Source organism: Eubalaena glacialis, chromosome 15 (genome assembly GCF_028564815.1).
Source record: "Eubalaena glacialis isolate mEubGla1 chromosome 15, mEubGla1.1.hap2.+ XY, whole genome shotgun sequence".
Lineage (NCBI taxonomy): Eukaryota > Metazoa > Chordata > Mammalia > Artiodactyla > Balaenidae > Eubalaena > Eubalaena glacialis.
Genome location: NC_083730.1, coordinates 63,510,619 through 63,538,517, shown reverse-complemented (window position 1 = coordinate 63,538,517; position 27,899 = coordinate 63,510,619). Strand labels below are relative to the sequence as shown.

Below are 27,899 nucleotides of genomic sequence, written 5' to 3'. Positions count from 1 at the left end.
TTTGCAGACAACACCCAGACTACATTCTAGCTCAAGACCAACCACTGCATTATGCATCTTGTGAAATGCCTACCTAAAAATGCATTTATTTATTACCAACTGGGAGGGGGGATTTCTAGCCGAAACACTAAAACCAGACATGTGCATGAGACTATTCCACAGCTGCCTGTGGTACAGTCTTATGACAGGAAATCTCACACTCGGAGCATCTTACGTCCACTATTCAGTCATATCAAATTGGGGTGCATTTTTTTCTACAAAGTTCCCAGAAACAGGCACTGAGCTAGAGTCAGGAGAGCAGGTTTCAGGTCCAGCCCTGCCTCTGCCCTTGTGAGACATGAGGAAAGTTCTCTGAGCTCTCGCGAAGGCCTCAAATCCCTCAACTATAAAACAAAGAGGTTGAACAAAATGAACTCTAAGGAGCATTCCCATAAAACGGGCTTCTACTAAATTTTTGAGAACTTAAATTGCTTAAAAACTGATAGCTATGAAATCTCAAGCCTGATGCTCATCACCGGTAATGCTGATTATAGAAAGAGACTGAAGCCAAGGAATTAGTGATTCTGCACGGATGGGACGGAAATGCAAGGCTTGTTGGCATGCTTTCCCAGGTACCAGAGAGGGAAGGAGCTTTTACAATGACTGCACCAGGCGGCACCTGCAGCACGTGCGGGGAAGTCGTGCCCTTGTTCTTACTCTTGCACTCAAGCAAGAGGTTTTCTAGAAGATAACATACAGCGCAACACCACAGTACACGGGCTCTGACGAGTTCAAAACATACTTGAAATGAAAATGCAACCAAAATACTTCAGAGCATTTCACTCCATTATAAAAGGTACACACAGCCCTGGGGCCAACATACTTCACTGCACCACGTCAAGTCCCAGAGTCCAATTTCCCTTTCAAATATAAGTGCATCTTTCACAAAACCAACACCTATTTTCAAAAATCAAAATTCGCTTGTATTAGACTGTACTTAGTAGAAAAAGTGAATCTATTTTTTCTGGTTCCAAAATTTTCTATGCCAACACAGATTAACTAAATGAGACATAAGACTAAGTACAGGAAAGTACACCAGACCCTGTCATGCATTTATAGTGCAAACGCATTTCACATGGTTGACGCAGAGATCTGCAAAGGATAAGGTCATTTTTCACAAAGGAATTCCCAAGGTTTACTCAGTAATACCAAATTTCCATAATGGAAATTACTGTGCGTGTCAAACTGGACAGGGAAAAACCTACTTTTAACTATTATTACGCAACGTTATAAAATAAAAGGAATTCTTAGGCTGGTCAAAAAGCGGTGACTAGAATCAAGGAGAATCAGTCTTTCTTGAGAAGACACTAAAAGAACCTATTTAGAATAGGATAAATTAAACACAATAGAGCCACAGGGCAGACATGTAAACTGACTGAAATTACAGCACTTTTATACTCATGGCATTTGCTTGTTTTATATTATCTTGAGGACAAATGGATTATGATCTTCCAAAATTCCAAAAATGGCCTGAAATTTTATCAATTCCTTTCCTTAAAAGAATGAGGACTTTGAACCACAAATACTCAATATCCGCAAGGGTTTCCATGATATAAATTATGCATTTTATAACCCAGATCACCACACAGCACACTCCCTGGCATCCCGTCTAATGACACGACAAACACAAGCTATCGAGCAAGAATCTGTTAACAGTTTTATTATTTTTGTGTTAAATACCATGGGACAGGGTTGGAAGGATGAAAAACTCAGTCAACAACTGCCTCACAAGGGATAAGAAAAATTCTGCCATGATATTAGCAAAGGTAAAGGAGAAAATTTACACTGTAAGAGGCACCATTTCCCCACAGAATACCTCTTGGCATTTCCTGAATGAGTGGGATTAGCAATCTAAATAAATCATATTTCAAGAGGTAACAGCAACAGATAAAATTTAAAGGGATTATTAAAATAACATTTACAAGACTCTGAACAATTCTTGAACTCTTATTAAAACCACAAAGAAAGAACAATTCTTTACTTATGAATTTCATAAAGGACTGAATGTGCAATGACACCTGCTAGGGATGGTCTGGTGACGTTCACGCTGTCCGGGAGCCCAACACTCTGCTCTTACTGTGTTTCTAACCGTGAGACTGTTACAGGCGAGGCCTATATGACGCTGTACACACAAAGAATGGTCACCGTGGGCCACACTACCAGTGAGATGGTAGGTAAACAAATCTTTTTCTGGTCAAGAGAAAAAAAAAGAAATAGCACTCTGCATGCTTCACTCTACAAGATGAATTTCCCTAGAAAGAATCCAATGAAAATGGCTGCAATTACAACAAGAAGTGAAGGAAGAGGACTGGTGACATTATCTCTGAAGGATGCAGCTGAGGTGGATCCAGGTTTATCCGAATGTGCTACCTTTCTGAGCCTTAAGCCTTCATCCTAGAAAAAAATATATGCACAAAAAGAGGTTTTAAAAACAAATATTCATAAGACTAGTGAGCTACAAACATACAGACAGAAAGCAGGTCAGTATGCATGCGACTGGGGGCGAGAGCAGGGGCGAGCTGCTACCCAGCCTAAGGAAACTTTCTAGGGTGATACAAACAGTCTAAAACCTGATTCCAGTGATGGCTGCACATTCCATAAACTTACTAAAAAAAAAATCACTGAATTGTACACTCGCAACGGGTGTCTTCATGGAATGTAAATTACACCTCAATAATGCTGATTTTAAAAACTAGAGCCAAGAAATATACTTCTAAAAAACTGAAATATCAGCTACGGTTATATTTACATAGAAGGAAAAAATCCCACTAAAATACAATCAAAGAAGAATCCTACGCGGGCACTTTCCCCAAGGTGGCTGACAGCATCTTCACGCTGGGCTCCATCAGCCAAAGACCACCAGAAACAAAGTTAGGTCATTAGTCTGACCCGCCGCAAGCAGGGCCCCACACAGCAGAGCGCAGGGAAGAGACAGGACTCTACAGGACTGGGGAGGGGGAGTGCAGGATGGAATTTAAACGCAGCGTTTCAATGTGCTCAAAGCAAAGCAGGAGGTCTTTGTGTAAAAGGGTCAGCACCAGGGTCTGGACTGTAGAGGAGAGACAGAATCGTTTCCTTGGAAACTACAAATACAACAGGGGTGGGATGCTGTAGGCAGAGCCCCGCACCTGAAGCTCTGCACCTGGACCAGAAAGGGAGGCCGCTTCTCTGCCATCACAGTGACTCCCATCCTCCAGACCAGGTGGCTGCTCCGTGCTGACTGACACAGCCTCACCCAGCGAAGTTTCTGACAGTCTATGACTTTAGGGGACCAGGTTTCTCAGTAACAGGACAGCAGTCACTCTAAGCAGGAGGTTGTTATGACACTTTACCAGCTGCAGAATGACCTTGGGGAAAATACTGACACCGGTTTACCTAGGCAGCTGGCTTTACCTGGTCCATCATCCCAAACAGATGAATACGGGGCAGGCTTTCACCTCCTCAGCACAAGCTCCTTTTTACTTTCTCACACTGATTCATTTCTCTAGTGTGTTCACTAATAACACCCAGTGGAAGAGTGCACCTGATATCATGCTGTTTTATTTGCATGACTGGATTTTCTGAGGGTTTGCGGGTTTGGGTCTTGTTCTGATTAGTCCCGTGTGGACAGAACAATGATGCTCAGTCCCGGCAAGAACTTTAAAAGCTACTCCAGGTGATTCTGCCTCACGGGGTCTCGGGAGGGCCTGAACATGTGTGTTTAAGAGCTCACGGCAGATTCCGATGCACAGGCTGGATGAAGAAGGCCAGGGTTGCGGAACATAAAGGGCAGTGATGAGACCCCTCAAGGAAGTCAACCTGGCAACCAGCGATGATGGGCCTTAGTGTGAACTGTTAAAGGTCCAGAAGTTGACTCTGTAAACCAGTGGTCTTCAAGGTTCTTTTGTTTTCTCTTTTAAACAGCAGAATGCTTTTTCAAATAACATCTACAGAACGTTGGTCCATAAAGAGTCAGGACCGGGAATCAATCTTATCACCTATCTCCCCAGCCCGGCCCGACCCAGGCACCTCTCCCTCCCAGCCAGGCGATGGGCCGTGGCTCTCAGTACACTGAGGAGCACATCTTCCATCACATACAGGACTGAGGAAGTCATGGCACATAAAGGAAAAGTAACAAAAAACAGCACCCTTAGCACTCCATAGGGCATGGGTGTGGGTGTGGGTGTAACATGAGACCACCTCTCCACTCTCCAGACAGGCGCTGGGGGCAGGGGCCTCTGCGGCGGGGCTGTGGAATAGGAATAGCCAGAAAAGCCGTCTCAGCACACATCAAGCCAAGACATGGCGTCTTTGATTCAGAGTGTAGTTTCCAGAGGCTATGAAATAATCAGATGTAGATTACGTCCCACAATTTAGCTTATTTACTTTAAGTACATTTTACTATCAATACTATCTACTTTGACATGAAAAGCTTCAAACAAAGCCTCAAAAAGCAACTTAAAGGTCTTCAGGTCTTGAAGTATTAGTAAACTCCACACTATCCCACAGCCCATTGCTCACTCACTCAAATGTGAATGAACACTGTGCACGTGTGCTGTGAACGCAGAGGCGGTGAACACAGCCCCTGCCCCCAGGACACCCCAGCCCGCTGGAGAGAGACGGACAAACGGGAGCCGGAAGAGGTAAGCGGTAGCCTGAAAACAGAGGAGGCAGCATTCCAAGACTGTTTCTCTTTTCTTTTCAGGGGAAGAGAGTCCCACAAAAGGTCATACTGACAAGGTGATGAGAACCGAGCACCATGAGACGTGTGTGCGTGTGTGCATGCCACGTGGGCAGGGACAGGGCGCCGGGCCGCCCTCGGAGGGAAGTGCTCCTGCTACAGCAGAGGAGGCTCCTCCAGGACCCCCAGCCCAGTGCTGACCGACACGATCCGAAGAGGCACTTCCAATGGGTGCCCTACATGGAGTTTTAAATTTTCTAACAGCACATTTAAAAAGGTACAAAAAATTGGCAACATTTTAATGATATATTTTATTCAATCCAATATAACCAAAATATTATTTCAACATGTAACAATACGGAAAAAAAAGAGGTTTTTTTGGTTATTTTTGGCACTATGTCACTCACAGCACATCTTAATTCCAACTAAGCACATTTCAAGCGCCCTGGACGACGGGTGCCAGTCTGGGGACAGCACTGCTGCAGCAGGTGACAGGACCAGGGCCCAGAATGCAAAGGCTGCACAAGCGAGAGAGGAAGCCAGCAAGGCCACGGCCAGACCCCAACACCAAGGCCAGCTGCTGGCAAGGGAGCACGGGACAGGAGAAGCCACAGCCAAAGTGTAAGAAGAGGCTGGCGGGAAGCCAAGGCCAGGACAGAAGCAAATTGGGGAAAAGGAAAAAGAACTGAAAAAGGGTAAATGTAAAAGCTGACAGACAAAATGGCCCAACAACGTTCACCTCCCCGCTGCCTTCACTGCAATCACGTTCCTTTCCCAGGAGCGAGCACTTACTCTCAGGTGTCGGTTTTCTTCCGATAGCTTCATCATCTCTCCCTGGAGCCTCTTGCACTCTTCCATGAGCTTTCTCGTCTCAGTATCATTGAGGGAAACACTGTGTGGCTTTGGCACGGGCCCGTCCTGCTTCGCAGCGTTCAGGGGAACGGCTTTGCTGGGTTCCATGTCGTTCTGCAGCACAAAGACAGCGGGCGGGGCGTTTTTCAACTGATTAACTCTCCTTACAGGTTTTTAAACAACAACTTAAACTCCACACATCCATCTCCAAAAAATTATTTACATGCAAAGTTTTGACAGTTTTCAATTTCATTATTAAAAAGTTTTTTAAATACCCAGTGTCTGGTCATCTGTGAACAACTGCACAGGACGACAGCAGTAAACACCAGCAGTCAGCGAGGTCAAAGCACGCGAACCACCCCTCCTCTGCGCCCGCCACCCCGTGCACTTACCTCCACCAGAGCACTGAGCACACAGCACAACACTGTACTTTTGGTGTTCTTTCCTACAACGCTTCAAAGCCTGGGTAAAGCAAGAGCCATTCCTCTTTGCATTTACCCCTAAACCCAGCACTATGGCCAACAGCAGTTACTCAATAAGTATGCTGAGTGACGCCAACCAAAATCCAAACATGAAGTTCATTTTCAGTGCTCTGATTCTGCAATTCAAATGGGGTTCTGGAGGGAAGGGGGGATGTTATTGCAAACACGCAATGAAATCAGGAGACTACCTAAGAGAAACATTTGAAAGAAAACCTAACTTCTATTCATGGGAAAAAATAACTGAAGGATATGAGCACTGAAGGGGAGATAATGAACACAAACATGTACCATGGGGAAAAAAAGAGGGGAGGGAGTCCACTTCATGACTTTAAACTCAAATATAAACGATCCCTTCAAATCATTAGTAACACTACCTGCTTTAACTCATGAAACTCAATATGGAACCACAGTGGTACTCAGGCACCTTTAAAATTATGAGCCCCCAAATCTTAACTCCTGCCAGCACTCACCCATTGGAACTAGTGGCAAAGGCAAGGAGAGAAAGGCACAGGGCAGGGCCTAAGCGTCCCTGAGCCTCAACTCAACACCCATCCACCGGAATCTCATCTCTGCCTTCACAAGCTCCCTAATAGGACTAGCACAATTCTTGTCTTTAATTAAAATTTTACTTGCTAAAAATTTAACTTTTCAAAAAGAAAGGTATAAACCGCTTTATTCAGATATAAACTTCTAACAAGAACATTTCCAAAATCAACTTTATGGCATTTTCCACAGCACTCATCAGGAAGATTTAATTATAGGTCACACACCTACCACAGCATCCCAGCTCCTGAATTTACTTTCAGTATAAACAGGGACAAAACTAGTATTTCGTATGAAGGGGCTGTGATTTGATCGCCATTGTCTAAATCCATGTAAAAATTAGTAGTACTGTACTGAGGTTCCAGTCATCATTCAGATTTTCCCACTTCTCTTCAGAAGCGTCCCCGCCGTGACAGGTTTTAGGAAGCCTGTTTCACCATCCGGCTCTGTGCTTCCTGTGCGAGCCTCTTGTTCTCCACTCTGTCCTCCCCCTCCCAACCAATCCCATCGTACTGTTACAAATCCTGTTTCAGATGTTTTTGCTCTCCACCAATTTCTTTTCCTATTCTTTTCCTTAACAGTAATTAGAATTCATTTCAAAGTGACTTCTCAAGTGTGCACTTTCCAACCTAGAACTAGTCCAGCTTCTGGGAACCAGAATGGCACATGGCCTTCCTCTGAAGACGAACAGTCAACAACATGGCAACTCAGCAATCTTTAGGTTTGGGGGAAAATATCACACTCGTACCAGAAAGTTGACTAAGAAATTACGAGGAGATACAAAAGGCCAAAAAGTGAAGACAAAAAAAATTAGAATGAGGAATCATCAAACTCTTCACAATTGGCTTTTTATTTTTAAACAAATTCCTGAAATTTCAGAAAATTGAGAATTACCTCCCATTCTCTCATCAACCTAAAATAACTATTATTTATATATTATCTTTCAATATTCTCTTTCATATGCATATTTTATAAAATCAGCATACATGTAACTTTTTAATCTTTATTCATATATATGTACATCTTTTAATTATCATTTTAAATGACACGATGTCATTAAATATTCTATTCTGTGCCTTACCAAAATTACTTCAACATTTCACTCTTGTTAGACATTTGATGGGTAGCTTCCCACTCTGGGATTTTAATTAACATGTCAATCAATATCTTCTCATGGTGGCAGAATTAGATTTCTCTTTTTATTGAAAATTTTTCTTAATGTTGATATATTGCTTTTACAAGAAAAAGGAGAAGAAATGTCATAACCAATCTGTGGAGCATAAATGTTAAGACGAGAGTGCAAATGATAACAGTGAAGCCTAAACACTGTCCAAGGTAAGCCAAGCAAGTCACAAAACAGTCACACTGAGTAAACCCACTTACCCCATGTGCTCACAACCATTCAGGCCCCTACAAACCAGGCAACATACAGAGCAGAGGCAAAAAAATCTAATTGATTGATTAATTAATTAATTTAAGTAGAAGCCTGTATAAGCTAACTGGGTGGTGGTTAAAGGGGTTGGGGTGGGGGGAGAGTCACGGGTGTGGAGACAAGCTGGGGAGCCTGGTGGGAACACTAAGGCTGCTGAGACAGCTACAGGCTTCCCTTCAGGAGCGCCACGGTGAGGTCTGGCTCCAGGAAAACAGCGTGTTCCTTGAGAGCTGCTTCAGACTGGTCCCGAAAGAGGAGACTGGCTGTTCTGAGAACCATGGAACAAGCAAACTGGAGGGACCTGACACGCTCTGACTCTGAGGCAGCTGAGGAGTGACACTGCACGCACATTATACCTAACACTGCAACTCAGAACAGACTCGATGGTCAGGCCACGGTATCGAGACAAGAGAAAACACGGTATCGCGTACATTTTCCACTCTTTTATATTATTTAGCCTACCTGCAGTAATCTCCCCCCATCTATGAGTTGAATTTACTTCTGCACTTTTTTTTAAACAACCTTTAGAATTTCAGTTCCAATATTCTAAATTATTCCTTTTGGGGGTAATTAGAAAAAGCGAGGACTTTGGAACTGTTCAGAAAAGGAAATATAAATACAAGGCAAATTCGGTTTTTGAATTGAAGCCTTGGGATGGACAAAGGAGCCAAAGAATGTAAACACGAGGCTACATTCTCGTGACTCCTGTTAAGAGTAAGGGATCAAGTGTATTACAGGGAGGTAAAAGGCAAGGCCAAGAGCCACAGCAGGAAACTGTCAGGAGGCCTGAGTAAGGCCTTAACTGGGAAGAGGTAGTATTTGAATAATAAAGTTACCGAAGATATATTTTCACTCTGAACAACCCACTTACTCTTTTTCTCTAGGATCATGATTCCCAGAAGTAAATAACTAAAATCACAAAATTTTAAAAGCATCAGACATTTAGATAAAGGATCAGGTTTTGTTTAAGCCTTAGTATACACATTCTCTGCAAAGCCAAATCAAAGTATCAGCAGCCTGTTCAAACTGTGGGGTTCCCGGAGTTCCCAACAAGCAGGAAATGAGAAAGGGAATCATACAGCACCCAGGACACCACCAGGAGGTCACTGTCATCTACTGATGTGCTGGCATTGTACTTGAGTGAATGTTAAGTGTACACACGTGCGCGTGCTCGCGCGCGCACACACACACACACACATACACACGGAGACATGAATAAATTCAAATATGACCTAAGATCTTTAGGGCTTTTGCCACAAATTCTCCTACCCCGGGGCACTGTAAATAACTAACAATGACAGTTAAAGAAGGGTTACTATTATTTGTACTGGATAAGAAAACATAAAGCAGTAATCTCATTTATCTTTTTTTTTTATATATAAACACAAATACTTGCCTGGAGAGTGATATTCACCAGCTCCCACCTTTACTGCTACACCTGCTGGTCTGTTCTCATTTTTTTTAGAGGATGCTCCCCAAATCTCAGTGACAGGGAAAATTACACCAATTTCATAATAATGTTCCCACTTACATTTGTCCTGCTCACTATACTGAGATGTTATTAAGTGTGGAATTTGTTATTTTAGAACAGAATAGTTTGTATGCCTGGTTTTTAAGTGATTGTGGTTCTACTGTAATTTTAAACATAGTTGACATTTTCAATTCTAATTCCTTCACAACACACTCAAAATAAACACTTCATACGTGCTGGGTGACCACATCACCATAACCAGTGACACTGGCAGACTTGTCTATCTGTTAGCTCCCTGAAACAAACCTTCTGTTTCTCCTGTTTGAACACACTGAGTCCCCTGGGCTCATTCTTCGCGCTATAACTGGCAGGTGCTGCGACTGTGCTGTTGATGCTGCTTGGCGGAGCGACAGCCAGGGCCGGCCCTGGCGGAGCGATACCCTGAGGTGCAGGGGAAACACATTCTCAGATTCACACCAAGCTCTGACTTCTCCTGTGTGGGACTGGGAATGACTAACACACAAATCATTAGGTTCTAAAATAATCACCTTATTCTATAAAGATGTGTTACGCATAAGAAATAATAATAATAAATAATAGCTATGTTAAAGCAAAAAATACATTTCTCAACTTTTTCTATTAATTAGCTATAATCAACTTGCATTATGTTCACTAAATGTAGAAACCTTATTAAACTTAAGCCAGCCTCATGTTGTCCTAGAATGAGTACCTTCTGTGTGGCTCTTAATTTTTGTTACTACTCAATACTTGTCAGTACCTGAAGAACAAGCACTTCATATTATCTTACCTTTGCTAACACTCAAACTGAACAATGTTTAAGTTAAATGAATTTTTTCAAGAGTTCGAAAATTGCAATGATTTATAAACCTCTCCTGTATTCAACAACACCCCTCCCCAAACACACACACACCCCACCCACCTACCCCCCAGGATCAAGAAACAAAGACACACAGAACATTCTAGTATTCCACTAGTATCTCCACAGTTCTCTTCCTATCTTCTCTAATTCCTTTAATACACATAAAAATAATACTATACAAAAAGGTTGGAGCAGACTCTGAAATAATACTTACTGAGGGCTTCCCTGGTGGTGCAGTGGTTAAGAATCCGCCTGCCAACGCAGGGGCACAGGTGCGATCCCTGGCCCGGCAAGATCCCACATGCCACAGAGCAACTAAACCCGTGTGCCACAACTACTGAGCCCGCACTCTAGAGCCCACGAGCCACAACTACTGAGCCCGAATGCCACAAGTACTGAAGCCCACACGCCTAGAGCCTGTGCTCTGCAACAAGAGAAGTCACGACAATGAGAAGCCCGTGCACCACAATGAAGAGTAGCCCCCGCTCGCTGCAACTAGAGAAAGCCCACGCACATCAACAAAGACCCAACACAACCAAAAATAAAAACAAACAAAAAAATACTTACTGATATCCAGGTCATTGTACATAACTAAGATAACTCCATCTCACTTAATAATGCACTGTCCCCAATCTGTTCTTTGTCTCAACAGAAAATAATGTATATTTCATTACAAAAAGTCTTTATACATAGGACCCCTGAAATTCCCTATTCTTAACAGTCCTTCAGGCTTCATTATGACAAGTATTTTTCCCTAGAAAATATGTCATTAACAGATGTTAAATGGAGGGCATAAATGAAATGTAATAATTTTTTAAAATTTGGAAAATGTCAAGTAGAGTTGGTGGCCTAAAATAAACCAAAAAAAATTTTTTATTTCAACATAAAGAATTGAAGAGGTTATAAAACATCATAACTAACAAGTTAATTAAAACCACACTCAATCCTAAAAAAAACAACCACTAACTAGACATTAGATTTCATAATACAGAGTTGATAATAACTAAAAAGAGCTAATAATTCACAGAACTCCAGTTTGTAAAATATAAAGTAGTCAACACTCCAGTATCATCTGCGTCCAGCTATCAACAACCCAGGGAATGTGCTGAGCGGCTCTCAGTAGTAGCCCTGAACATAACTCAGTTGAAGACTGTGGGCCATTAACTTACTGAAATGCATCCAGTCAAAGACCTGCTGTCCCCAAAGGACTAGGGGGACCACACACCTTAGTGCCTAAGGGCAGTATTCTAAAATAAAAGGGTTCTTGGACTCCTAGGTCATTCTATGTATGATCCAAATCAGAGAGCTATTTTCCAAAAAGAAGCCCGTATTCTAATGATGGTTCCAAATAAATTAGGACTGTTTTATCACAAAAATGATCTCTTTAAACCATAAAAATAAAAACATGGACTCAACCACCATACTTCTAAAGCTGGCACCTTTCTTATCCTACAAGATTACTAAAAACCTCAATCATTTTCTGAGTTATATATTCAGTATCAAGGTCCTAAAAAACCTAAAGAAATCAACAAAATAATAACACAGCCGTTTCCAACTGTCTTTAGAAACAGTAAATGCCCAAGAACTAACAGCATACCTAAAAAGATCCAGATCCTCAAACAGGTAAGGTACACTTACATAATGTACTTAACTGCCTGTCTACTTCTTTTGGGGGCTCGGGGAGGTGGGTGAGGAGCTGCGGGCAGGGGTGAGAGTGGGATGGGGTACCTAACATAAGAAACACTGAATCAACAGCACGTTTTGCTACCTGCTACCTACACCAACTCTGAGAAGAAAGTATCAATAACCATGATAGCTATTGTGCTATCTAACTGCTTTGGATGCTAACCAAATTTTTCTAAGTTGATTACTAAAGATCATAAATTCTGATGAGCAACTCTTTGGAGTAAATGTGTAACTGAACGTGGGCTTCTCCACTGCTCTGAACACTAAGGCTGAACACAAAGTACATGTGCCATCTGGAGAGAGCTGTGTATTAAAGCTGTCACCAGCAACTTAGTTAAAAACTAAACTGAAGTTTGCTTAAATTAACGAACTTTTTAAAACATATTGACAAACAAACTAAAATAAATAAGGGGTCAAACCATGTCACTATAGGAATTTACTAACAGCAATCATGACTATATAAACTAAAAAATATATTTTGTACTCTACTTCTAAAAATACAGGCTACCAACAGTTCTCATATTTCTGTGAATCTTCCACATTTAGAAATGTGTTTTCCTTGAATAAGGGCGTTTCATCTTTAATCAATTTGTGTAGTCAGGATTCAGCTTCATATGGCATCTTACCAATTTATCTGTAGTAAACTGACAAACTTTATCTAGGTAAAACACTACTCAATGATGCCCTAATTTCCTAACAGACAAAGTTCACAGTAAACTGAAGACAGACATACAGAAAAAGGATATTAAGTAATTTTGTAACTGTATCTACGGATACTAGAAAGAAACCAGCATGTCAGAAATACTATGGTCTTTAAGCAGTTTCATCAACTTCATCTGTAGACAATACTAAACCGGAAATGGCAAGATACCATTAGGGTCTTACCAACAGGGTTTTATTACCACATGAATAAAGTATTAGAAAAGAGGTGTTTTATGTGTGTGTGTGTGTGTGTGTGTGTGTATGTATAAAAGGTTTCATCTTTAATCATTATAACAAATACACAAAAACTTTATATATTTTATACTATTATAAACACTCCAGATTTGGTTACTCTGAGGTTTCACATTTTCTGTAAAGGATGCGATGCAACAGTAAGCTGATGACTTGACAGGAAGTCACTAATCAACAATTCGGACAGCACCAGGTCTGTACCAGGCTGCGCCCACTTCAGCGATCCCTCAGTAATGGGGATTTCTCGTAGAACCTGCAGGTTAGCAGCACCACAAGAATGAGTTTAAGCAGGAACAGCGTTTCCAAAAGTGTATTTTACAGAACACCGGGCATTCCGTGGGAAGTTAATTGCATTATATGAAACAAAAAAGAAATACTAGGTTAATCAGATTTTCTTTATTCAGAGCCTTTAATGTGCAAATATGCAGTGTGCTTATTTATAGCGTTTTCCCAAACTCATCTGACCACAGAGCCCTTCCAAACCAACACATTCTGGCAAACACCGCCTCATAAAAACACAGCTGTATTTCAGCCCTTCTTTTTAACATGCACATTAATCAATTAAGGCCACCTCTAGTATAGATACAAATATTTTTGCACATTTGAATTATATAAATCTGAAATACTGATATACTGAAATATTAAAAGTCTCATTTTATGTGCCAAACTTGAAATGTGAATTCCAAACACTTAAGAATGTCCATCAAGAAGCATAACAGCAAAGCTAAGAAGCCATATGAGTTGCTATATTCCAACAGCACTGCAGCTGGTGCACAAGAGGACCTGCCCATTCTTCTCAGTTAGTGTTGGATTTTACACAATTTGAATTATCCAAGAGCTTCAAGAACATAACCCAACCATTAAACACAATCACGACACCTCAAGAAATAAAAGGATGAGCATCATCTTATGTGATTTATGTGATGCTGACTAATTTCACCATTAAAATTTTACCATTAAAAGTGCCTTCAACTGACAATCAGGCCTCCACTAGAATCTTGACCAAAAGAATGGTTTGATAGGAATTCTCACAAAACTAAAAATCACTGTCTTACTCCCAGTGCCCAGCTTGTGGTCTCGAAATACCATCTCCCACTGAAAGGACCCAGGGCTTGAAGAAATGTCTAATCCCAGGTCTGAGCCTGGAAGTACCTTGCCATACTAGACATGAAGGAAATTACCAAAGACTACTAAGGTGAAAGGACCGGCTACTAGCCAATCTGAGCACCAATACGATAACTGCAAGGGGCTGAAACAGTAGTAAGTTTAAGTCCATGAGTCCATAACAACACGGCAAAGAGGGAGGGGGAGGAAAGGAAGGAGGACGGAAAGCTGACTGTACATCATCAGAGGGACACTGTGACCAACTCATTTTTTGAAAGCCTATAACTTAAGAGAAAGCTTTAGAACTCCACCATTGAATGAATCAGCAAGTATCAGATGAGCCCCAGTTACTCTCTAACTAATACAATGAAGCAGTAATGACAAAGTCACCATTACGCAACCTTGAATGAATCAATGGACTTAAACTGTATTTACTCACTTCCAACTGTACTGACATTTGGGGCTGGAGAATCTTTGTTGTGGGGACAGTCCTGTGTACCGTAGGAAGTTGAGCAGCATCCCTGGCCTCTACCCACTAGACATCTGTAGACCCCTCCACGCTAGCTGTGACAACCAAAAATGTCTCCAGACATTGACAAATGTCCCCTGGGGGGCAAACCACCCCTGGCTGGGACCACTCATCTACACACTGCACACCAACAGCTGCTAACTTCAAAACAGAAAAAACAGACATTAGGTACCTCCCTGAGAGAACAGATAACCACCTACAAAGCAGTCCTGCCTCTCCCTCACCAGCAAAAATAAGCCTCAATTTAATCAAGTCTCTATATCCAATGACAGGAAATACCAAAGACAGCAGAGAAGTTAAAAGATACCTGAAGGATGCAATCAGCAAAATCTAGTCCGTGGGAAAGTCTACAGGACAAACCCGGTTTCTTTAATAAATAATTTACAAGAGAAAAACAGGGGGGAATCTATAGATTAAGAGACTTAAGAAACATATCCAATAGCAGTATGTGGACTTTATTTTGATTTCAAATCAAACAAACTGCAAAAAAACAAATGTTTAAATGACACTTGTGAGGCAAATGTGAATGCTGCCTGAATAGTCTGATATTAATGATACATTAAGCTTTCAAAGACTAATGATAGTATTGTCATTGCTCTTTTCTTCCTTTCCTTAAAGTCCTTATCTTTGAACGATATATACTGAAACAGTTACAGATAAAATTATGTCTGAGATGTGCCTTAGAACAGTATGTGAGATGGGAAGTGGTGGGGTTTACATAAAATAAAATTAAGCATAAACTGGTCACTGTTAATAAAGCTGGCCACGGGTTCACTGTACTGTCCACTTTTCTAGGTATCTAAAGTTTTTCAAAATAAACTGCTTCAAAAAATCATTATCTTTAGCAAGTATTCCCTATAATTTAATGGGTCAATAATAACTATACTGCAAGTCCAAGTAGTTCAATTAGTGCAAATACATTCTGCAGCCAGCGCATCCAGGCTCAGAATCGGATATTCCCTGGCATACTTTGAAATTACTGAACAGACTTTGGGTTACTAACAACCTGCTATGAAAAAGTTCCCGGACCAAACTACCTCTGCTCGAGCTCCAGGGTGTGTGGGGGGCTCTGGGATCTCCATGCAGTATTTGTTCAAGCCCTTTAGCAGACGCAAAGCCACTTTGTTGGATTACTATGGGCTATACCTATGTGTTAGGTACACCTGCTACTCTCCTCTGTGAGGTAGTAAGACGGCTAGGCTCACCAATCACAGTCATATCATTTCCATCAACTTCTGATTTGGTGTCCAATCAGCAATATCAAATACTTGGGTTCCAGCCCTTTTCAGACTATAATCTCAAATTGTCTGCTATCCAGAGCATAAGAGAAGCCCAGCTGAAAGATAGCTCTATGTTTATTAAATGACTGTAAAAATGGCATAAAACTCAAAAACTGAGAAAATATCCAAATGTGTTTTTAAAGTTAAGTCAACCTTTATTCCAATGAATTCTACTTCTTGGCATACATCTGAAGGACATGAAAATACTATGTTGAAGAGAGATTTGCATTCGCATGTTCATAAAGCAGCATTATCTACAACTGCCAAGACAAGGAAACAACCTAAGTGTCCATCAAGAGATGAATGGATAAAGAAGTTATCTGGAATATACAGATACAATGGAATATTATTTCAGCCATTAAAAAAAGGAAATCCTGCCATTTGTGACAACATGGACGAAACTCTAAGGGCATTATGCTAAGTGAAATAAGTCAGAGAAAGACAAATACGGTATGAGCTCACTTATACATGGAATCTTAAAACAAAACAACAACAACAAAGCCCCAAACCTGTAGAAAGAGATCAGGTTTGTGGTTACCAGAAGCGGGGCACGGGGAGGAGGGACTGGATGAAGGGTGCCAGAAGGTACGAAATTGAAGATAAACAAAAACTGGGGATGTAATGTACCACATGCTGACTCTAGCTAACACCACTGTTCGGTATATTGACAGTTGTTAAGTGAGCAGACCCTAAGAGTTCCCATCAGAGGGGGAAAAACTTTTTTTTTGGTAGCTATATGAGATGGTGGATGTTAACTAAACTTACTGTAGTAATCATTCCACAAGATATGTAACACTAGTGTTTATGCTGACACCTTAAACTTATACAGTGCTGTATGTCAACTATAGCTCAATAAAACTAGAAATAAAATAAGTCAACCGAGACGAATGTGCTCTCTTCTTGGTTCCAATAATAAGAGCTATGCAAGCTATTAGCGTCCTGGCAGCCTAGCAAAAGAGAAAGTAAACTCCAAATGGGAAGCATCAACATGCCATCAAATCTCACTTTCCAATAACAACATATGTATTCACATTTTTTTGTTTTTGGCAAATATTTCAAAATCCCTTTAATAAGGCATTAAAAACACAATAAATGATTTGGTCAACACCTAATTACCATTCAGGCACTTCTTCATTTCAGCTTATCCTACAAGAGTAACACAACAATTGACCCCACGTATTTAATCTGCAAGTTTACTTTTCAATAGGGCAAATGGCCTCCAGATCAAAGAAAAAAGTCATGTAAAATTATAACCTGATTGTGCCAAACAATTCTATTTATCCATATTATTTTATATGTTAAATCACACACACAAAAACCTACTTACCCTTCAAGTTCCTCCTACAAACCACAGAAAAAAATTCAAATTTGCATTTCAGAAAAGGAATAAAGTGACCACAACCCATTCTATAAGACTACTTTTTAAACTCCATGCACATACACTTCAGTCCCTCAAATTTTATTTGCCTCACACTAATCAAAAAGCAACATAAAAATTATTTACTAAGGAATAAAATCAGACGTATTTTGACCAAAATCAATAGTAAACAAAACACCTGGGAATAGCCAAAGGTGGAATAAACTGTTTGTCCATGTAAGTTAAATCTTATCCCCAGACTGCAGGTATATAGTTGCCAAAAAGTGGTTTATGTCTGTAATTTAATTGTATTTATGTATACACATGTCTCATTCTAATAAAGAACTTTAAGTGGTTTAAGTAGCAAAATTTTGGTAGAATTAGGTGGTTCTTCTCCATCATCCAGCTTGTATCTAAAGTATTTTTCTTCTTGAACAAAATGTTATGAAATGAAAAGTGCATATACACATTAAGTTTTTAAAAAACGTAAACACTGAGTCTGATAAAGTGGAACAGCCATATCACACAATCACAAAGGCCAAAACCAGAAGCAGAATTCAATCTCAAAGTAACTGAGAGCTTAATAGCTTCCAATTTTCTTATATTTTCCTACTTACCAATTTATCATTTTCATTGGGCATCTCAAATACACATCTCAATTTAGAATCCATCAATTCATCGGGTTTTGCCTCTTTCCACTAAAAGCAAACAAAACCAAACAATGAGACAGATGAGATATGATGGGGACAAATAGGTTTCACCTCAAGGGACAACTGAAGGGTTAGTGTAGCTGCCATATGTGTTTGTGTATGTGTGTGAGTGCTCGCGCACGCGCGCGCACGCAGGGGGTTCCCCAGGTCAGCCAGGACTACAGCTGCCTGTACACACTGCGTTATTCTCACCCACCACAGGTACCAGCAATGCCACAGAACTTCCTATAGAACCCTACGAAGAGCTACTATCACAATCCGTTAAAATCACACTAACATCCCTAGAGATTACAGGACTTTACTCTTAATAGTAGCACTTCAAAATTGTCTCTAAGGACACTATTTCAAAATTCCTTCGTTTTTGAAATGAGTCAGGATTATCTGTAGTGAACAGATTTACAGATTTTGTTAATTTTAAAAATCAGGTTTCTCAATGGAGAACTAAACAAAACCCACAGTTTAAACAACATTCCCCCGGACAACTTCTGTTCAACTTCTCTACTCACCACGGCTTCCATATCTGAAATGTTTGGTGGAGCAAAGATGGTCTGTACCATAAACTTGTGTTTACTCTTCTCATTGGGGTCATAGTCAAAAGGCTGCAGCATTACTAAAGAAGAAGAAAGGACACATGACAGTGACTTATGCATTTGTTTGCTTCTTTGCATTCCTAGTACTCACTCACTAATTTGCAAATTTAAAGAAAACCAGGAAGGGTGCAAGAAACCACACACTGGATTATTTACAGTAAGGATCCACAACTTTATGGTTTCCAATTATTTTTAAATTGTCTACCTTTCTGATTTGCTAAGTCTTTAACAACCCACAAAATAAACAAATGTCTATTTAAAAAAAATAAATATCAATCTATGATTGCCCTCTCTAAACTTAAGTTTGGAAAATTTTCAAAACTTTGCCAACATTAACTATTAAAATGCCTATAAACTCAAAATCTAGTAAATTGTCTATTAAAACCACTTATAATATAAACAGGTTTCGCATTAGTATTTAGTGATAACAGCTCTTAAAATTAGACAACTGTAATATTTATAGGAGAAATTCTAAGTAACTTAAAAACTCACTACCATATATTAATGTTCTGATATAACTGATTTTTCTAAAATAGATTTTAAATACACACCTATTCAAGAAGAGTTTATCAATTTGTTTAAATGAGTCTAGGACAACAAAGTGTACAAGGAAACCATACAGCCTCATGATTTCTAAACTTTTTCCAGCTTCCTAATAATTATATTCAAATTTTTTTCTGAAGTATTTATGATTTTCAGTGGCCTACAAGAGGGTTTTTAGACGTTCCATGTGGTTTTAAATTATGTAATATAAATCTAATAAGAGAATATAAAGAATGAATCAGCAATTGTACACAATATGTATACAATATTGTGGAGATTACTTCCCTGCTAATATTTAGATTATTTCTAAGATAGACAGATGTCAACATTTTCAAAAAGACAGATGAAATGAAGCAAATGTAAGAAATATCAATTATGTAAGAACATCTTCTTTATAAGGTATGTCTGAGAAGTCCATTAACTCCCATCATGGTTAAAAAAAAATTTTTAAGGGCCAAATATACAGCTGTAGAAAATGCACAGGATAAACGCCCAGAACCCAGATAAAGCACAATGTATCTCCAGGAACACCCTTCACTGAACAACCACCCTACGCTATTCACTAGAAACTGGATAAAAAGAAAACTTCAAACATGGTTGTGACTTTATGACAGTCATACTTCTAAGGCTACAGACCATGTAACAAGAGGAAGACAATCTTAGCACAGATTAAAGGAGTAAATCCATAAAGCTGCATGCTAAAGGGAGAGAGGGAGAAAAGGAGTGAGTATGTAGACAGAGCCAATCAGGGAAGGCTGCTGGAGGAAGCGTGGCTGGAGTGCCTGCTCACCCGGAAAGGCACTGCACTGAAAACTGGAGTGCCGAGTTCTCAGTGGAGGAGAGGGATCAAGGGCGTGCATGGAAACAGTAACTGGTGTGTAAGGAGTTTTTAGTAAGTCAGGTGCTCAATACAAGGGGCTTATGTGGGAGAAAGGGCTTTGAGAAGTATACAGGTTCTTAAGAAACGTTAATACAGTAAAACTTCAGAAAGCTAGAATCCTAAAGAAAAAGTCCTTCTGAATGGTTCCATGGATTCCTAGGGATATAGCTGCTTGCACCAAAATCTATTTTTAACCATGTGGATAGAAATAATTTTATCTTCTTCCAATTGAGCTAAAAGGGCTTGTGGACTTAGAGAGCAACTTCCAGAACACTCGTACTCACTGCCCACTCTTCTTATTGCCCACCCATCTTCCCCATGAACTGACAGTTCGGTCAGACAAACATGAAAGCAGGCCTGCCAGGCCACCACACCACAAGACTCACTAAAAGCATCTTCTCTAGGGCCTCCTAGCTCTGAGTTTGGGAATACAGTTACTGAGGGAGGATTAAGTGCCCCAAGAACTCTGAGGTCTGTCCTTGACTGCCTCTGCAGTCAGGCTCCACTGATGAACATCTCAGTGAGCCTGCCCCGGGCGCTCACTCTTTGTATAATTTGCTGTTTTTAATCTGCTGTGGGCTTGAAAACTAGAAAACTGATACAGAATTATTTTAATATCTTAGGAATACCTATCAGGATTATGCAGGCATGTTTTGTTTTGTTTAACATACACATGTCTAGGTTGTGTCCCCAGAGATTCTAATCTGGAAAGGTCCACGTGTGTTCCTGCTCTCTGTGCAATTATGGCAGACCTTCACAGAGGTGAGAACTACTGCTAGAAAATAAGAGTAAATGGTCTCTGTGTGGGGCCTGAGAAGTTCTCCCATAAGTAAACTACATCCTCCTACTTGCTTCCTATCGCTCCGCTATGTTAGATGCTATCATGAAAGGATACCGTCAGGGAAGTCTGAGGGCATTAACTCTGGCACCAGCAGACTCCACGGCAGGAGTAAGCAATCCATACATGGAAGGAACCAAGCACACTCCCTGGACTACAAGTAAACACAAAAGGGGGTGACAAAACTGAAGTTTTCAAGTGCGGGACACTGTTGGCATTAACAATAAAAGGCAGAAAGACGCATCTAAGTTTACAGCTATTGGCAAAAAAGAGGCACTGTACATTTTTAAGCAAAAGATTTAGGATAACACCTCCATAGCCGCATGCAATACGTAACAACAGCTAGAGATGTGAATGAATGAGAATGAGAAATCACAAAAATTATACAAAATTTCAAAGACAAAATAATAAGGGCAGAGAAGGTGGTAGTAAGCTGTAGAAATAAAGAATAGATATAACATTTTTTTGAACGACAGTAACTGCTTACAAACTGACCACATACACCCTCACCCCAAGATAAGACATTTCCTGCAGCAGTTTGCATATAGTAAAAGAACAGCATAAATTCAAGACATGGTTTGCTACCTGAAACAGTCACAGTCAACCCTGGGTCAATAATTCCACTGTTGGGCCTCACACAGTACCGACGAGGTGCTGTAGTCTTCACTTTGAAACACACCTTTCTATCCGATGGATTTCGCAACTTAAGATTTGTAGTGACTACATCTGTGAAGGGGCCTGTAAGGTTTAAAAACCAAAAACAGGGAAAAAAAATTTTAATTGGATTCATACACACACACAAGCAGAATTCAAAACTGGATGCACATAACCTCAATTTTATATAGAGTATGTACTGAAAGTCTGTGTACCTAAATATACCTCCAGGTGTACACTCACAAAGGAGTTTTATTTTCTTCTTCATTCCTTACCAGACTTTATAAAATCACTACATGAACATGTATTGTTTCTATCAAATAAAATGTATTTTGAAAGTTCCAATTTATGAAATAAGCCCAAAATTGTATTCCTAGTGTATGCTCTTACCACATGACTGAAAAGATCGGGATTTTCCAGTGGTCTGCAAACCAATGCCAATCTTCAGATTCACCTGACAGAGCTGACCACAAAACCTCTCCATCAGAAGCCGACGAACCCAATGACAGGGTGCTCTTGCTTCACCTCAACTAAGTTTGATCCCTTCACTCGTTCATTCTTTCACTCACATATTTGTCAAGTGTTTATTAAGAGCACTGTGTCAAATGCTCTACATACAAAGTTTTTTTTAAGCTTTGACTCTACACCCAAACATAAAACTGCAAAACAAAGAACCCAAAAGGTGATGCAGTCCTGCCTGAATTAAATAAGTCCTAAACCATTTTTTGTTTAGAAAAGGGGGGAGTAGGGTGTGGAGAAACAGTACCGCCACTTTTGTTCTTGGCCGAAGAAAAGCCTGAAGATATTTTATACAGATTTAGACAATAAACTGAATACTTGTTAATTTGGAGACTGAAGATAAATATGTCTCAATGATAGCAACAACCACACACTTCTAACTAACCCAAAAGCAATTTTCAGTGGTTTCTGAAACAATTAATTTTAAGTTATACTTTAAAAAAAAAAAAAAAGCTAGAAGGCTGAAATCAAAGACATTATAAAGGCTATCTTTCCTTTATTAAATAAACCAGAACAAGCATGTCTTTTAAAACTTTAAAATATTTCTAGTATCGAGTCCAGACTGAGAAGATTCCCCAACTCTGCCAGATAAAGTTTCCCATTTTGCTGAATATTGGAAAATTATCTTAGACAAAGGCTTGAAGGGGAACAACAGACAATGAAGAGGCACTGGGAAGAGAGCAGGGGCTGAAAGTAGACCTGCCTGATGCAAGGAGAGGAAAAGAAGAGACTTGAAATGAAAGGCACTTATTTCAGGTCCTAGGAAATGAATTAATTTTATCCTATGCTTAAAGTTTGTGAGTTGTAAGATATTTTCTAACAAATAAAGATTTGGAACTGGGATGAAAGGGAAGAGACAGAAATAAGAGAATATTAGAAGAAAACATATAAAGGCAGAGAACCAGTTATGGAAAAAATTCTAATGTGAAATAGGCATTTAAATCAACAAGTACACATTTTTTAAAAATATATATACAATATATATAAGAACTACAATCTTTTGGACGGCTTGCTTGAATTACATGGTCAAGTTAATCACTGCATTTATATATTATTTTACGTCCTTTGCTGCTTCTTCAATCCCAATTGCTTGCATTTTTTGGCTAGCAGCTAACTATCCCACCATACACTGGCCCGGGGGAGTGAAGTGGAAAGCTCCAATCTGTCCATTTTGCTGCATGAATCCACAAAATCGTTGGCTAGAGACACATTTTAAACTGTTAAAACTACGAGTCTTAAAGACATAGATTCCATTTCTTAACATTCTGAAAATCCATAAATTACTACAGGTAACTGAGAATGTGTACATTTTTATGTGACTATTTCAACTAGGATTTTAACATTAGCACTAAGTATAAATTTATTTTTAAAAGTTCCTTAGTAAAATAACAGAAGAAACATTTTACAAAATTTTAATTTTGAACAATCCTATATTTTTATAACATAATTATGTAAGTTTTAATTTATAATTTTAAATTCAATTTTTAAAATTTCCCCAATTTTAGAGGAAAGTACCAACTATCCAAAACAAGGTAAAATAACTGATTTTTTTTTTAATTAATTTATTTATTTTGTTTTTTATTTTTGGCTGTGTTGGGTCTTCGTTTCTGTGCGAGGGCCTTCTCTAGTTGCGGCGAGCGGGGGCCACTCTTCACCGCGGTGCGCGGGCCTCTCACTGTCGCGGCCTCTCTTGTTGCGGAGCACAACAGGCTCCAGACGCGCAGGCTCAGTAGTTGTGGCTCACGGGCCTAGTTGCTCCACAGCATGTGGGATCCTCCCAGACCAGAGCTTGAACCCGTGCCCCCTGCACTGGCAGGCAGACTCTCAACCGCTGCGCCACCAGGAAAGCCCCAAAATAACTGATTTTTTAAACTGACTTAGAAAATGACCATGTGTCAATTTTCATCAACATACGAATTCTGAAACAGTACTTACATTTTATATTGCCCAAAAGGGATTATAAATCTTAAATAATAGATCGGTGGTCTTTCTAGACATAAAAATGCAAACTACCTAAAGATGAAGATAGTATGTCAAAAGAAAAAAAATTCCACCAAAAGCCAAATTCTTTACTGAATATGTTAACCTTATCAGTAAAATGTAAAATTACCTACAATAAAGCCACCTAACAAATGAATTTGAGATTTTCTACTCCACTGTGTCCCTCTAACCAAGCCTCTCAGTAAGGGTTGCCCCCAGCAGCCAGTTCAGAGTCTGAGCCCATTTTCCTGGTTAAAATGCAAAATCAGCAAGTACTAATGACCACTAGCATAATAACGAGATTTAATAGCTTGAAGAGGTCTTAGGCAGAAACATCTGTTCCACCTTTGTGGGTCACAGAAACTCTTTACAAATCTCATGAAAACTATATACTAACCCAGAAAAACATACACAGGCAAATATTCACAACAATTTTACCTTGGGTTTTTCTGGAGGGTGAGGGTGAGATGGGGCGATCTGGGGTGGGGGTGTATCGTGGATTCCTGGAGCCTGCAGGTTTAACAGACCTGATAGAATCTATCCTTACAGGCCCTCAAAAATAGAGGAAAAGTTATGTAATTTATCTGCTACAACACAAGCCTAAATCCAGGGTAATACTGCCACTGTCAGGTACTTCTGTCTGACATTAGGACTGGGTGGTGCTACTGTTGGGGGGGAAGAGGAACAGGATGTTAGACATTTCGCAACACCCGGGTAGATCCACGCAATCAAGTACAGTATTAGGCCCCCATCCCACCAGATCTTCACATACCCCTCCAGAAATCCACATTGGTTTAAAAAAAAAAACCCTCTTTCCCAGAAATACATCTATTGTGTAAAACAAGAAACCTTTTTCTCTTTCCCTAAAACTCTGAAAGGTGAGTTTACCATTACAGAAAATTATTCTACCAACAGCAATGTCACTCAGGACACTTAAATCCCTACAAACATCTGGCCCAGTCAGCACACATGTATGGGTGACACATTCACATGATTCTACCCACATGCATAAATATTCTCTTGCCCTTATTTCAAAACGTGAGAGAAAACCCTCTATCAGATAACTCCTCCCTTAACTTCCCTTGAATCCAAACTCATTTATTTAAGTAGGTTACAGGCATCTGGCTAATTCATTAGTCTTCTACTACAGTCATGCCCAAACATTTACACATTGAAATGCATATTTCATCACAAATTCACTTTCTTCTCCTTTACGTTATAGTTAGGGCATTATATTAAAAAATTTTAACTGTGTATGTTGGAAGGTAATTTTATATATGAATTTCACTTCAGGATGGAAAAATGGGCATTACAAAATATAAAATATCAAAATGGGATATCGTGTCAAACAAGGTTAAAAACCACTGCATTATATCAATAATCTCCTGCTTTACTAATATCCCCTGCAATGCTTAGGTGTTTAAACCATTAAGAAAAACAAGTAAATGGTTACCATAAAAAACAGGAGTTAGCTTTGCAGGGAGAGGGTACGAGGAGAGCTTTGCAACACACAAGTTCTATTTCTGAACCTGAGCAGTGACTGCAGAGCTACTGACTTCTTGATAATTCTTTAAACTGTACATATTTTTCTTTTATGAAAAACAGTAAAGATTTTTTTTTGTTCTTGTTTTTAAGAAAAGCTGACCCTTGGTGTAAGCTTAAAAAAATAAAACTGAAAAAAAAGTGAAAAGCAGTGTTTTGATGAAAAAGTGAAACATTCGAAGCAACTTATATAGGAAATAAATACTCATGTTTTGAGGATTTCTAAAACTTAATCCCTGTAATTGAAGACAATCCTGCCATTTGTTCAATATAAATGCTTAGTTTAACATTTAGGAACAATCACTCCAACAGTCCATTTTATGAATACTTGATTGTAAACTAGTCACCAACCACAGGTACCATCTGATACTTCCTACTTTACAGATGAAATTTCACTGTTTATATGTAAAAATATACCATATAAAACAAAATTCCACACAGATAACATTTACTTGAACTCTTTTACTGAAAAAACAAAATTAAATTTTAAAACTCCACCTTTTAATTACACAGGCTGCCCTCCTTCAATCTCCCACGCCACTTCCTGTCACTAAGTATTCTATCCTAGCTCTACTACATTATCATTCCCAGTAAGCCAAAGTCCTATTCTCAGTCCCAAATTCTAACAGATGGAAATATAACATACATAAATATGGTCCCTGTGTTAAAAAGTTTGGAAAAAACTTGGAACCTCAAACTTCAAAAATGTAGGAAAAGTTTAGGGCAGCACCCAGAAGGATGTCCTAAGTGAGACTAGCCTGACTCCTTTACCTAAAAATATATTTCCGGCATGAAACGCTGTATACCTAAAATTTAGAGCAGGACTTCCCTGGTGGCGACGTGGTTAAGAATCCGCCTGCCAATGCAGGGGACACAGGTTCGAGCCCTGGTCCAGGAAGATCCCACATGCCGCAGGGCAACTAAGCCTGTGCGCCACAACTACTGAGTCTGCGCTCTAGAGCCCGCGAGCCACAGCTAGTGAGCCCGCGTGCCAAACTACTGAAACCCGCATGCCTAGAGCCCGTGCTCTGCAACAAGAGAAGCCACCATAATGAGAAGCCCACGCACCACAACGAACAGCAGCCCCCGTTCGCCGCAACTAGAGAAAGCGCACAGCAACGAACACCCAATGCAGCCAAAAATAAATAAATAAAAAATAAATTAAAAAAAAAAATAATGTCATAAAAAAAAATTTAGAGCAATGATTTCCTTTTAAATAGTTCTCCAAACCTCCCACTCTTAAAAAGGAACACAATTAAGCTAAAAACAGCTAAAAGTAGAACCACTCTGACTAAACCATTTCTTAAATGGTTATCATATATACCTATTTTGATGTAAACTGCCGTTAAAGTTTTCTTGAAATGCCAGGCTTTGTTTAGTTGCAAAGAAAACTGACTTGGGGGAAATAAGGGGAGAGAGCACTTGGCTTTTCCCCCCGCATTTTGAAAAACTTCAAAGAAATTGAACAGTGAACAATTATGATTATACACCCATAACCTAGACTCTACAATTAACACTTTGCTGTTACTTACTTTGAGACCTATCAATCTACCTAGCCATCTCTGGCCATCCATCCATCCCATTTTGATGCATTCCAAAGTAACTGAAGACTCCTAAACACCTCAGCATGTATATCAACTTGAGTTCAACAGTATCTGCTTACTAAGAAGAAAATCAAATTTTATTTCAGGATAAGTGGTCCTGAATATAGCATGGAGCATTTAAGAAATAGAAAAGGCCTCTGGGATGCAGCTCAAGAATAAACAGGCTATGTGCACGAATGTTAACTCATGAACTCCGTAGCATCGTTTAGACCAGCAACCCAGAGGTCTGTTGGGAGACGAGTCTCCATGGGTCTCTAGCATTTCTGCACCTTTTGCCAGTTGAGGCCCTGGAGGCTTTCATACAGACTGTCTTTTCAAGGATCTACTACATAGTGAACAGTCTTGCATCTGACTGTCAGCATCTCCCTCTTGAGGAGAGGGCAGGTTTGTTTACTGTCCAGTGTGATAATGCTCAGGTCCTCTTCTGGAAAAAGGTCAGGCAGGTTTCTGTGCAGCCCATCACAAAAGATTCAGGGGCCCTAGACTCAAGGTTTCTCAGCTATGACGCAAACCCACCAGGTGGGCAGCACCCACCTGCACTGAACCCCTTTGTGTTGCCCCCATGGAATTTGAGGGGCAAAGGAAACCAACACAACTATGAAGTTGCTGCCTGCAGTGCCCTGAGAATAACATCCTTTGTCTCTAAACCCAGGAGTCCCATGTCTTCTACAGCACCCGTAACACTGAAGCAGGCTCACCTTTCAGACTCTCCGGTTCTGGACAAGCTCTGAGTTCTTGGCTACGGGGTACAGATTGAGTTAGTGACCTCG

The 27,899-nt window shown here is 39.9% G+C and overlaps 1 protein-coding gene across 2 annotated transcripts in view; it reads right to left on the bottom strand.

Annotated features, from left to right (window-relative positions):
• Positions 1-1,583: 1,583 nt before the first annotated feature.
• The window catches only part of VAPA (VAMP associated protein A), a 38,521-nt gene continuing 12,205 nt past the window's right edge, over positions 1,584-27,899 (bottom strand). Inside the window, exons 2-7 of one of the 2 annotated variants that reach the window (XM_061169634.1) lie at positions 21,416-21,568; positions 18,486-18,589; positions 17,887-17,967; positions 9,786-9,920; positions 5,492-5,665; positions 1,584-2,433 (exon numbers count right to left, since the gene is read on the bottom strand). In XM_061169634.1, coding sequence (XP_061025617.1) covers positions 2,275-2,433; positions 5,492-5,665; positions 9,786-9,920; positions 17,887-17,967; positions 18,486-18,589; positions 21,416-21,568 — 806 coding nt within the window. In that variant the 3' untranslated portion in view covers positions 1,584-2,274. The remainder of the gene's footprint in view (positions 2,434-5,491; positions 5,666-9,785; positions 9,921-17,886; positions 17,968-18,485; positions 18,590-21,415; positions 21,569-27,899) is intronic. The other variant, XM_061169633.1, reaches the window with a different exon arrangement.